At 37.8% G+C, this 14,457-nt stretch overlaps 2 gene segments (V, D, J or C); both read right to left on the bottom strand.

Moving 5' to 3' along the window:
- Positions 1-1,484: 1,484 nt before the first annotated feature.
- Positions 1,485-2,034, bottom strand: LOC142931399 (Ig kappa-b4 chain C region-like). The segment is given in 1 exon segment: positions 1,485-2,034. A coding segment is annotated over 1 exon segment (264 nt).
- Positions 2,035-6,350: 4,316 nt separating this feature from the next.
- LOC142972127 (Ig kappa-b4 chain C region-like) lies at positions 6,351-7,205 on the bottom strand. The segment is given in 1 exon segment: positions 6,351-7,205. A coding segment is annotated over 1 exon segment (264 nt).
- Between the last annotated feature and the right edge of the window lie 7,252 nt (positions 7,206-14,457).

Raw genomic sequence — 14,457 nt, 5'->3', positions numbered from 1 at the left:
CTGTCCAGGCCTTTCAGAGACACTGACACGCCGGCAGCACGATGATGATGTCACTGACTCTACTGCTGACCACCCTGGGGCTCCTTGTTCAGGGTGAGACTCTCTTCTGAACACTTTGGTTCACCACCATGATGTTCTGCTGTGATGGAGAAACAGTGAAACAAGCAGCATTGACCTTCTTCCATCTGTTCTCCATGTTAAAGAAATGAGACTCTTCTGTTTGGATGTTGATCATCTTTCTCCAAACTGGATTTGTCTCAATAACCCTTCTGCTCTTTTTCATGTTTTCCAGATTCATCAGGAGAAATCATCCTGACTCAGTCTGCTGGACCTCAGTCTGTTGTTCCAGGACAGACTGTCTCCATCACATGTAAAGCCAGTTCAAGTGTTGGTAGCAGCCTTCACTGGTACCTTCAGAAATCTGGAGAATCTCCTAAACTCCTAATTTATAATGCTCAATCCCGTCATACTGGAGTTTCAGATCGTTTCAGTGGAAGTGGATCTGGATCTGACTTCACTTTGACCATCAGTAGAGTTCAGACTGAAGATGCAGGAGATTATTATTGTCAGCAGGGTTACAGCTCGTTCACACAGTGATACACCGTCGTACAAAAACCTCCTCAGCTGAAGAGGAACTGATCTCACTCAACAGCTGCACAGAAATACAGACACTTTACGTTTGACTGACAATGAAGATATTATAACAGAATAATATCAGGAAATACTATTTATACTGTAGTATGTTTTAATGGTAATCTTGTTGAAATAGAGTATTAATTAATACAATGAAAGTCTCATCAAAGATGAGTGGAACACTAGATAAGTTAATAAAGGTAACATGAACACTAGATATTTGGCTCTGAAATACAATATTTACTTCCGTGTGTTCTAAAGATTATTTTTCAAGTAATTAAAATGTAATTTAAAGTTTATTTGATGTATTTTCAAGTCAAACAGTTAATTTTCCAACTAACCTAAACACATTGTGTGTGTTTTGATGATCTTCTGTACATAGGAAAACACTTAAGATATGTTATAATTTAATTCATAATACTTTCTGGACACTTTTAAAACCATTTCCACATGAAGGTTTCTACCAGTGACACACTTCATTTATGAGATACACAGTATATCTGATTTTCTAACATATTTAAACAATGACTTTGTTATAAAAAGGCTAATTTACTTAATTAGTGTAATTAAGCAGATTATGAGGTCACAAAATCTTTAAGGAATCTGGATTAAAGGAGGAATTTACTTCTATCATGTCTGGGTCACATTAAGCTCAAATGATACATTTTCTGATAATTTTTTGTTTTCAAAATATAAAATAACATCTAACATAACATTATATTAACTTCAAGGTTCTTTCTTAATAAATTGACAGACAATTTTAGAATCTTAAGACTGAATCTTTCTAGATTGTATTGAACTATTAAATCAGCAACAACTGTTTCTTTCACAATAACATAAATGAAAAAAAATAATTTGATGAAAACTTATTTATTGTGTTAAATCAACTTGAATTACAACAAGCAACAACAACACTTGATCAATGCAACATGTACTGAGACAGTGAGTGAGTGAAAGAAAGAGATGAACAGACATAAAGAGTTACAGAGTGCAGACTGAGATCAGTATCAGAGTGAAACCAGCAGCAGAGTCCCAGTGAGTCAGGTCAGGACTGGGAACACTGGTCTCTCCTCAGTGTCTCTGAGAGCGGAGTCTGGGAGCCCTGGGTGGCCTCACAGGTCACAGAGCCCACCTTCCTCCACTGGTCTGCAGGGAGCCTCAGGGTGCTGCTCCAGCTGTAGTGGCCGTCCTTCTCCAGCACCCCGGGGCTCCTGCTCTCCTCCCAGCTGCTGCTGCTGCTGCTGCTGCTGCCGTCCACCTTCCAGGCCAGACTCCAGTCTGAGGGGAAGCCCTTGTTGGCCAGGCACATGAGCGTGGCCTTCCCCTGCTGCAGCTCCTCACTGGAGGGGGGCAGCACCGTCAGGGTGGGACGGACATCACCTAGGAGACACCAATCAGCTTAGAGGACAGGGACCACACAGCTGTCAATCAAACACCAGACACGTGGACACCTTCAGAGAGTTGATTTCCTCCTTTAAGGAGTTTCTGTCAGATGTTCTTTCTGCTCCACCAGTCACTCACTCACACATTGTTTCACTTCCCTTTAAGAAGCCTCTCATGCATATCAGCACAGAGAGAGTCATCATACAGAATGAGCTGAAATATATCAAACTACACTGGAGATAAAACATCAATATGTGGACAAATATTAAATCTTTATCATCAGAAACCTTAACTAAACATTACTTATAAATATTCAGTGGAAACATTTACAAATACAGAAAATGAAGTGACTACAATCAAACGTTCTTCATGTGGATGTCAGTCGTCAATAAAAACTTTTCAAAGATTTAAAAATTTTGAAACAATATTTGACACAATGAAGAGGTTTTGCACATTTTCAAATATCTTCATCTTCAATTAGTTCCATTCTATTTTAATCATTCTGATTCTGTATTTGTTTAAAAACTGTTTTAATTGAGGTTGAAATTAACCAAAACTTTTTAAACATTTGTAGAAGTTTTATCTTTTTAACATTTCCAGCTGTTTAAGTTCCAGTAGGAGAGGAATGAGTAAATACATGTTTAGTAAAGCTGCTCTGAGTTAGTCTCCATGATAAAGGAGCAGAAATAAACACATGAATCCTAAAAGTGTACGATTAAAACAAGATGTATTCATCTGCCTCAAACATCCACAAACTACATTTAAAACATTACTTTAGAATAATTAGTTTAGTATTATTGTGCAGAAACTTACTTCCAACATCCAGTCTGGTTCCTCCACCAAAAGTCCACCACAGTGATACAAAGTCATTGAGCCGCCGTACAAAAACCTCTCACTGTAGAGAGACACGCTCTCTGACTCTGACACCAACAAACTCAACAAACACATTCACAGTTTACACATTGCATTTAATAAATGGTTAAATTACTAAAAACGGATTCAGAAATGATACATATGTATTTAACAATTTATTTTAGAAATGTTAGACATCTATGAGCAATATTAACTTGACTTTCACCAAAATCAATTGATGATTGATCAAGATATTCCTGAAGAAAAACTCTCCAACAAATCCTGACAAATGTAAATAATTATCATAAACTCATGTTTATTTTATACTATAATAAATTAAAAACACTATTTGTGTTTAAATCCGTCCCACAGTGATGTTGATGTGTATTGTAGTGAATTAGGGAGATTTTACTAAACATTCCAGAAGAAAATGTTTCCATCAAACTCAAAGCAAAGACTCTTATAAATGAGCACTGACACATTCCTGATCAATACTCTGATGAAGTGATTGATCCATTGATAAACAGCATCATCACAGTAATCCAAGTCCCTGTTGGAGTCAGTCAGAGCATTTCCATAGAGAGCCACTTTGCATCAGCAGCACCATGCTCCAGTGCTCTGGGAGAGTTTATAGTCCTGAGAGTTGAACACTGGATGACTGACAGCTGTCCTTCATCACAGCAGAAGACACAGAAATCCTCCTCATCACAAACATGACTTTGATCTGCGTCCTCATCTGGACTCTCCTCTGCTGCTGCTTCACAGGTAAAGTCCAGAGAATCAAACTCCTCTCCTCTATCAACATCCGTCCCTCTGAAATGAAGCCGACTAAACCGTGACGCTGCTTTATGTGTTTGTCTCTGTGTCCTCAGAGTCCAGAGGCCAGGTCACAGTGACTCAGCCTGGAGCAGTGAGCTCTGCTGTGGGAGGCTCCGTCTCCATCACATGTAGAACCAGTCAGAATGTTTATGTTTATAACTCTAATCACTGCTTAGCCTGGTACCAACAGAGAGATGGAGAAACTCCTAAACTGCTTATCTATGCAGCAACTACTCGACAATCAGGGATTTCAGGTCGTTTTACAGGCAGTGGATCAAACTCTGACTTCACTCTGACCATCAGTGGAGTCCAGACTGAAGATGCAGCAGTTTACTACTGTCAGAGTGAACACTACATCAACAGTCAGTGGGTGTTCACACAGTGAAAAAGCGTCGTACAAAAACCTCCCTCAGTCAGAATGAACAGAAACTGAACTGACTGCTGCAGCTGGAAGCTACTGCAGAGACTGATACACTTCACTGAAGACACACACACACACACACACACACACACACACACACACACACACACACACACACACACACACACACACACACACACACACACACACACATGCACACACACACACACACACACACACACATTTACTTGAGAAGATGACTCTTCTTCACCTCTATCTTTAACAGCATATTTATCGACATAACAAAAGACTTTTTAAACATGAAGATGAATTATCTCCACTTGACTTTGCATTTCATAATGAACACTTTGCATCTTTTTTGTCAGAAAATAATCAAGAAAAGCTTCATATGTAGCACCGTTTTAGCCCAGACTACATTTGACCTTTTTATTAAAATATAATGTTAGGATTTGGAGAACAGGTAGCAGGATCAGGACCCAACACAGATACAGATGAGGAGGAAGATGGAACAATTCAATGCTTTGTTTGAAATGGCTTACAGGCATGGTCTGCTGTTTAACAGTCTCTGTTGCTTAGGAAGGTTCCTAATTAAGTGAAATAAACCTGAATTATCTAAGTGGCAGCCATGATAAAAGCAGGTCTAAATCTCTAAATACTAAGGAACTGTGCTTCAATGTTTCCTTTCTCATGTCCCTGAGCATAGAAAACACTGGACCGTCATGATTTACCAAAGGAAAAGAGATAATAACATCCAACAATTCCACTACGGCAGCAACATTTACCAAAATGCACCATTCAGCCGTCAATAACATCATCTGTTACTGTTGAATTGCACATTATGCATAAATAGAAAACATCCCTTTAGGAGGAGGGATTCTATTTTGGACAAGAATCCTGAGTTGAATTCTACAACATTCAGATTTGTCACTCTACACATTTTTAATGTTTCATAAATAAAGTTGTTTAAAAACTAAATTTGAATCCACTGTAGCAGAGTGAAGGTGCAGTTGGATTTTATTTGCACCGTGGTTGTTTTTTCAACTCTTTCAATAACTTTGTGACATTTTCCATCAAAGGAAAAGTGGTTTAGAATAAATATAGGACGTCAGTTTGTTTTACTATTCAGCTGCTGCTATGGAGTCCAAAAGGAAGGAAAGAAACAGCAGGTGGGAAACAGGCAGCAAAACTCCAAACGAATGATACAACAAAGACAAGGAACAAAGAAACTGGGCTGGTATGAACAGTGAATGACTGATGGGGAAGTGGGAACAGGTGAGCAGGAGGTCAAAGGCAGGAAGTGAAGTGATCTGAAACGGTAGGAGAGGTGGAATACTACACATGGATGACATGAATGAATCAAAGGAAGAACATGGAGCATGGCAGATTATGACATGTAAAAGCAAAACACATCAAATACACACACAATGTAAGAATGCACCAAAAGAAGGAAGGTCCCTCTTAACATGTGTCTTTAGCTGCTTTCTACCACAACTTCCTCAAATCTTTAGTCTAACACTTCCACAGTTTTGGAGCCAGAGCCACAAAGGCACCTTTAAGCCTTTAGAGATGGAAACACAACAAGCTCTGATCATAGCAGGACAGATGTAGAGGAGATCATGCAGGACAAACTCACAGCTTCGCTTCCAATGGCTTCCTTTCATCCTTTAAAACCAGCTAAACACTGTTAGGCTGCATCGAGACAATTATCAGATGTGACGTGAACATAATCCCTTTAGTTCTTCTAAAAATCATCACCTAAAGTTATGAAATATTGGTGATCTGACCCAGTGATCAACCCAGTCTCCTGTGATCTCATGGATCATTTCCACACACACAGACTGTGTTGTCATCGCTTTCATTCAAACATTTTGTTGAATCAATTCTCTTTCATATGACGCTGATGATATCCCGCTTTCTATTTCTAATCTATTTTCTTTAATGTATTCAGATATTTTAAAAAATGAAACCAATTAAGTTAAATTCTTACAACACATGAGTCATAATCAAGAGCAGACTCCAGTGGTGTGAGACGATGTAGTTGTTTTCCATCACAATGCTTTTAATGATGTGTCGTTACCAAAGTTAATTCATAACAAAACAAACCTGAAACAACCATGGAGAACATGTTCCCCTTAAAGTATGAAGAAGTGAATATAAAATAAGGATATTGTTGTAATTATTAAGGCTTCATCCTTTATTGTGATTAGTATTCCTGATATAAAATATATGTCACAGAAATAAGTCATGTCTGCTCTATTAATAAAGAGCACAAAGACATTACTATTTGATGACATTTTTATTGTTTTGAACAATTAAAACAAACAATAATACAAAAAGCAAGAAACCATTATGTTGAAACATTTAATGAGGAACAGAGAGAGAGAGAGAGAGAGAGAGAGAGAGAGAGAGAGAGAGAGAGAGAGAGAGAGAGAGAGAGAGTTACAGACTGAGATCAGTATCAGAGTGAAACCAGCAGCAGAGTCCCAGTGAGTCAGGTCAGGACTGGGAACACTGGTCTCTCCTCAGTGTCTCTGAGAGCGGAGTCTGGGAGCCCTGGGTGGCCTCACAGGTCACAGAGCCCACCTTCCTCCACTGGTCTGCAGGGAGCCTCAGGGTGCTGCTCCAGCTGTAGTGGCCGTCCTTCTCCAGCACCCCGGGGCTCCTGCTCTCCTCCCAGCTGCTGCTGCTGCTGCTGCTGCTGCCGTCCACCTTCCAGGCCAGACTCCAGTCTGAGGGGAAGCCCTTGTTGGCCAGGCACATGAGCGTGGCCTTCCCCTGCTGCAGCTCCTCACTGGAGGGGGACAGCACCGTCAGGGTGGGAGGGACATCACCTAGGAGACACCAATCAGCTTAGAGGACAGGGACCACACAGCTGTCAATCAAGCACCAGACACGTGGACACCTTCACTGTGAGAGAGTTGATTTCCTCCTTTAAGGAGTTTCTGTCAGATGTTCTTTCTGCTCCACCAGTCACTCACTCACACATTGTTTCACTTCCCTTTAAGAAGCCTCTCATGCATATCAGCACAGAGAGAGTCATCATACAGAATGAGCTGAAATATATCAAACTACACTGGAGATAAAACATCAATATGTGGACAAATATTAAATCTTTATCATCAGAAACCTTAACTAAACATTACTTATAAATATTCAGTGGAAACATTTACAAGTACAGAAAATGAAGTGACTACAATCAAACGTTCTTCATGTGGATGTCAGTCATCAATAAAAACTGTTCAAAGATTTAAACATTTGGAAACAATATTTGACACAATGAAGAAGTTTTGCACATTTTCAAATATCTTTATCTTCAATTAGATCAATTCAGTTTGAATCATTCTGATTCTATATTAGTTTAAAAACTGTTTTAATTAAGGTCGAAATAAACAAAACTTTTAAAACATTTGTAGAAGTTTTATCTGTTTAACATTTCCAGCTGTTTAAGTTCCAGTAGGAGAGGAATGAGTAAATACATGTTTAGTAAAGCTGCTCTGAGTTAGTCTCCATGATAAAGGAGCAGAAATAAACACATGAATCCTAAAAGTGTACGATTAAAACAAGATGTATTCATCTGCCTCAAACATCCAAAAACTACATTTAAAACATTACTTTAGAATAATTAGTTTAGTATTATTGTGCAGAAACTTACTTCCAACATCCAGTCTGGTTCCTCCACCAAAAGTCCACCACAGTGATACAAAGTCATTGAGCCGCCGTACAAAAACCTCTCACTGTAGAGAGACACGCTCTCTGACTCTGACACCAACAAACTCAACAAACACGTTCACAGTTTACACATTGCATTTAATAAATGGTTAAATTTCTAAAAACGGGTTCAGAAATGATACATATGTATTTAACAATTTATTTTAGAAATGTGAGACATCTATGAGCAATATTAACTTGACTTTCACCAAAATCAATTGATGATTGATCAAGATATTCCTGAAGAAAAACTCTCCAACAAATCCTGACAAATGTAAATAATTATCATAAACTCATATTTATTTTATACTATAATAAATTAAAAACACTATTGTTGTTTAAATCCGTCCCACAGTGATGTTGATGTGTGTTGTAGTGAATTAGGGAGATTTTACAAAACATTCCAGAAGAAAATGTTTCCATCAAACTCAAAGCAAAGACTCTTATAAATGAGCACTGACACATTCCTGATCAATACTCTGATGAAGTGATTGATCCATTGATAAACAGCATCATCACAGTAATCCAAGTCCCTGTTGGAGTCAGTCAGAGCATTTCCATAGAGAGCCACTTTGCATCAGCAGCACCATGCTCCAGTGCTCTGGGAGAGTTTATAGTCCTGAGAGTTGAACACTGGATGACTGACAGCTGTCCTTCATCACAGCAGAAGACACAGAAATCCTCCTCATCACAAACATGACTTTGATCTGCGTCCTCATCTGGACTCTCCTCTGCTGCTGCTTCACAGGTAAAGTCCAGAGAATCAAACTCCTCTCCTCTATCAACATCCGTCCCTCTGAAATGAAGCCGACTAAACCGTGACGCTGCTTTATGTGTTTGTCTCTGTGTCCTCAGAGTCCAGAGGCCAGGTCACAGTGACTCAGCCTGGAGCAGTGAGCTCTGCTGTGGGAGGCTCCGTCTCCATCACATGTAGGACCAGTCAGAGAGTAGATGATGGAGAGGACCAATTCTGGTATCAACACAGAGATGGAGAATCTCCTAAACTGCTCATTAACTATGGTAACAGACAAGTATCAGGGATTCCAGATCGTTTTACAGGCAGTGGATCAAATACTGACTTCACTCTGACCATCAGTGGAGTTCAGGCTGAAGATGCAGCAGTTTACTACTGTAAGGGTGAATTCTACATCAACAGTCAGAGGGTGTTCACACAGTGAAAAAGCGTCGTACAAAAACCTCCCTCAGTCAGAATGAACAGAAACTGAACTGACTGCTGCAGCTGGAAGCTACTGCAGAGACTGATACACTTCACTGAAGACACACACACACACACACACACACACACGCGCGCGCACACACACACACACACACACACACACACACACACGCACACACTTCTCATTAGAATCAAAGAAAAGACTTCACAGTTCACCTCCTGTATTTTATTTCTTAAGATAAGTTTACATATTAATTGGTACAAGTGTTTGTATGTAATGAACCAGTAGATGTAAATCTTGTATCTCCATGACGTAATACATTTTAAATTGAATCTCTGGTTTCCTCCATCAAGAAATGCAACAACATCTCAGACTTCTCATCTCAGCCACACATCATAAAATCAGCTTCTTTGCAGATGACCTCCTTATATACATCTCAGTATCATCATCTTCCTTCTCTCAGCTCCTAATCTGATTATTAATCAAAGCAGGTTTTCTTACTACACTCACTCCTCTTATATATGAACATCAAAGTTTAATCCACAAGTTGGAGTTTACATCTGAAGACAGACAAAGACACAAACATTCATGATTTCATGATTTCTCGGAACAATACATTGACTTTCATTCATTTTGTGGGAATTACCTTAACCATAATCACAACCAGCCCAATCTTAACCCTTATTCTTACCTCAATCCAAGTCTTCAGCCTAAAATGTGATGTTTTACGTGGTGCAGAAGGGCCTTTTGTCCTCATAAGGAAGGCAAGTACCCACAATGTGACTGTGTAATCAGATTTATGTCCCCACAAGACCTGCAAAAGCACAGAGATACACACACACACTCCAGTAGTTGGTTATCTGGTCTATACAGACCACTCATTGTTACTTTGGATCAATGTTGATACATACAGTATAGAATACAAAAACAGTTATAAAGATGAACTAGTTATGGACGACTTGTCTCTCCACCACTCTCAGTATTTAGCATTAAAACACGTGTTTCTTCCTCAGTGAAGTCCTTTAACATCTCAGGTATCTGTTCACTCACACCATCAGAAGATCAGCCTGTATGCTGATGACATCCTATTACCTGCCACTAACTCTTCATTTTACTTTCTATCCTTTTTTTTCATCTGATCACATGATACAGCAGCTTTTTTTTGGCGACTCTCTGCTTATTAAATGTGCAGGAAATATTTTGCATTGTTTGGAAACCACATTTCATCAAACTGAGATAAAGTAGTTAAAAGTCAAGCATTGTATTTATGTCAAATAAATTACAGATCATTTAGAAAGCAGGAAGCACCTTTCTGTTCACCTGACTTGATAAACATCTACAAAACTGTCTTTCCTAGAATCAATTTACTTTTTGTTATTACAGCTGATATTATACCCTCAGACTGACTCTCTTAACATTAGGTTAAAATAAGACAAAAACCTGAAGTTGATTTGAGACCCGTGGTGGATCTGGGTCCTTCTACATCACTCGTACATTCTGTACTCGATAGAAAAAAGAAACATATCAATCTTGGTAGGAATTAAAAATGATCATATGTAGTGAGACTCAAATTTCTTCCATAATATAATTTACATCAGCCTTTCAAACTGCTTGATGGAAACTGGATCTCAAGATATTTTCACTCCATTATGTCATGATTTAAATAGCCAGAGAGGAGGAAACATGATGGTGTGTTGAGGACAGCTACACTTCACTGACTCTGTGTGTTTGCATATGTGTCCTGCCTCTCTGCTCCCAGCCGTTAAGAGGCCAGTGTTGATCAGTGGCTGTCCAGGCCTTTCAGAGACACTGACACGCCGGCAGCACGATGATGATGTCACTGACTCTACTGCTGACCACCCTGGGGCTCCTTGTTCAGGGTGAGACTCTCTTCTGAACACTTTGGTTCACCACCATGATGTTCTGCTGTGATGGAGAAACAGTGAAACAAGCAGCATTGACCTTCTTCCATCTGTTCTCCATGTTAAAGAAATGAGACTCTTCTGTTTGGATGTTGATCATCTTTCTCCAAACTGGATTTGTCTCAATAACCCTTCTGCTCTTTTTCATGTTTTCCAGATTCATCAGGAGAAATCATCCTGACTCAGTCTGCTGGACCTCAGTCTGTTGTTCCAGGACAGACTGTCTCCATCACATGTAAAGCCAGTTCAACTGCTAGTATCTACCTTCACTGGTACCTTCAGAAATCAGGAGAATCTCCAAAACTTTTGATATATCAGGCTACAAATCGTCAGTCTGGAGTTTCAGCTCGTTTCAGTGGAAGTGGATCTGGGACTGACTTCACTTTGACCATCAGTGGAGTTCAGACTGAAGATGCAGGAGATTATTATTGTCAGCAGAGTAACAGCATCCCGTTCACACAGTGATACACCGTCGTACAAAAACCTCCTCAGCTGAAGAGGAACTGATCTCACTCAACAGCTGCACAGAAATACAGACACTTTACATTTGACTGACAATGAAGATATTATAACAGAATAATGTCAGGAAATACTATTTATACTATAGTAAGTAATCATGGTAATCTTGTTGAAATAGATCATTAATCAATTCAATGATAACTTCTCAGACTTTGTAGTTCATTCATATTCATTTTACTTTCTGGAAACTTCTAAAAATGTTTCCACATGAGAGTTTCTACCAATGACAAACTTAATTTGTGATATTCATGAAGTATATCAAATTTTACTTAAACTATTTAAGATTCAGCTTTGATACAAAAAAAATACAATTTCAATCAGAGTAATACAATTTTAAGGAATCTGGAATAATGGATGGATTTAATTATATTATGTCAGGGTCACATTAACCTTATATATGGATTATCAAATTCGTTTTTTTTTAAATGTGAAAACAATATTAAACACAACATTGTAGTATTATTACATTATTTCAGTTGAAATGTCCAAGTCATTTTAAAACATTCAGTTGTGTTGAATGTTTCCAGAATCAATGGAACTATTAAAACAGCAACATATGTTTATTCTTCAATAACATGCATGAAAACAACTCATTTGATGAACAGTTCTTTATTGTAGTGAAATAATGAAAATTAGCAACATTTTTTTTTGTGTTCAAAATATAAAACAACATTGAACATGGCATTATATTAACTTGAAGTTGCTTGTTTAGGAAATTGCCAGGAACTTTTAGAATCTTGAGACTCAATCTTTCTATATTTTATTGAACAATTAAAACAGCAACATCTGTTTCTTTCATAAAAATATACATTAAAACAATTAATTTGATGAAAAGTTCTTTATCGTTTTAAATCAACCTAAATTTCAGCAAACAAACTTCATCAATGAAACATGCACCGAGACAGTGATGCATGAAAGAAAGAGATAAACAGACATAAAGAGTTACAGAGTGCAGACTGAGAGTATCATTTTACTGTACATTTTTAGTGTCTTAGATGATATCGACAAATTATATAATTTAACACAATTCAGTACAGAGTACATGACTGAGCATTATTTCTTTCTAAAATCATCACCTTAATTATATACTCCAAGTTATCTGATGCTAAAACAAACTCAGTCTCATTGGATTCAATAGATCAATTGTTTAAATGTAAGACAGTCAAATATGGAAGCAGTTATACTTTTATAATATACATGGGCACAGCTGATTTGATAAATAGGTCTTCAGTATTTTAAAAGAACAATAGTTTTACTACAAGCAGTGAATAACGAACGTGTTTTTATCCTTCAGAAAGATAGGAGACAGAGACTGTGATCATTTCTCTTTTGTGTCCAGTCTTTTGATAACGTTTTACTGTTTCATTAAAACATTATTAAATGTAAAAAACTAAAATAAAATTCATGTTATCTCACATTATGCAGATGATACCCTGCTTTTTATAACTTGTCTTGAAAAGTCTTGTTATTTAGAATTTGAATTCAGATGTTCACAATTTCTTTGAAGAATTTAACAACACATGAACATAACATGGATCTTCTTAACCCTTACATACTGTTTATATTTGATACCTTCACAGTATGGTTCGGGTCAATTTTGACCCAGACCAAGAATTCCCTCATAGTAAGTGTCTGTACCAAATTTTAAACTACAGATCTATTTAGAATGTCTAAATAGCCTATGTCTCATTAATACATGTATGATTAATCCTTAATAAATGTTTCAGAGAGCAGGAAGAGTGTAGTTTTACAACATTCGTTTTTGGAGAAAAACCTCTACTATTACACATTATCATGTCCTGTTTTACATAAGACATAAAAACATAAAAGCCATAATGACTTAAATATATTGTATTGAATTTGAAAATGTCATGAACATTCTGTAACTGTTGGAATTTATAATATAACCATATTTAATCATTGCAACCATTAAACGCTGTCCCCACTGCTATATCATAAGAAATCATGATTATCAATATTATTTCAACATTTACCACTTAGAACACAAAGCATTACATAATAAAATGCTTATTATAAACTAGTCAATAATCAGTCAGTAATCAGAGCTTTCTTCCATGTTGTCTTCCTGCTCTGACACATCCTCCACATCACTGTCAACCTCCTCATGTTGGAAGAACAGATCGAGGGCCTGTTGCACACTAAATCTTGCTGCCATGATGTCAGTCACTGAAAGGGCAGCTCAGGTACCTTTATAATGTTATGATCCCCACCCCCACCCTCCCAACTTGCTTGTGCTTGCAGGTGCAGATCTTGTGTCTGTTACAAGGCACCCTCTGACCTCTGGATGACCTCTGTTCCCTTTGTGCACCATGATCACTCCTGTGCTGTTTACTATTTCACTGTTTCAAGATTCCCCCATGCCCCTTCAAAGACCAGCAGGTGTCTGTCTCTGCGGGAACCTGGTCGAATGTTGTTGGAACACAGACAGTTCTCGTGACAGTGTCGAGGTCCCCCTTGAACTCTGTCACCACTGTCCTATAAAAAATACACACAAATATGGCCTGTACAGTTTCAAGATTCCCTAAAACCACCACTTTCCTTGATTTCCCCACACTGGTAGATCCAAAATCCATCTCAATAGATACGGGTCAAATTTGACCCGAAACAGCCTCAGTGTACAAAAATGTGTAGCACCTGTTCAAAAGTATAGAATTTTAAAATATTTTCATATTTGTGTATTTTGGGTCACTTTAGGAAAAGTCATCAAATTTCAGGCTAAAAGAATGACGTTCAGGGTATTTTTACTGCTGTCAAATGTCAAAACGGGTCAAATTTGATCCTAACAGTATGAGGTTAAACATTAGTATTAAAAGAGAGCTTTGTGATTCACCATTCAAATGTTCTTACCATGTGTATTGTTACCAAAGTTATTGAATATAGTTCATACTGGAATGACAATAAACAAATATCCAGTCATAAAACCTTTTAAAAGTAATTAGACATAATTAGAGTTAATATTTTGATTTTTTTGTGCATTGATCTTACTAATGTTCCTAATATATAATAAATATCAAAGAAAGAAAGTCAAAAGAGACATCAC

Source organism: Anarhichas minor, unplaced genomic scaffold (assembly GCF_050575085.1).
Source record: "Anarhichas minor isolate MPS153535 unplaced genomic scaffold, ASM5057508v1 ptg000051l, whole genome shotgun sequence".
Taxonomy (NCBI): Eukaryota; Metazoa; Chordata; class Actinopteri; order Perciformes; family Anarhichadidae; genus Anarhichas; species Anarhichas minor.
This window is presented reverse-complemented; position numbering and strand designations above follow the sequence as displayed.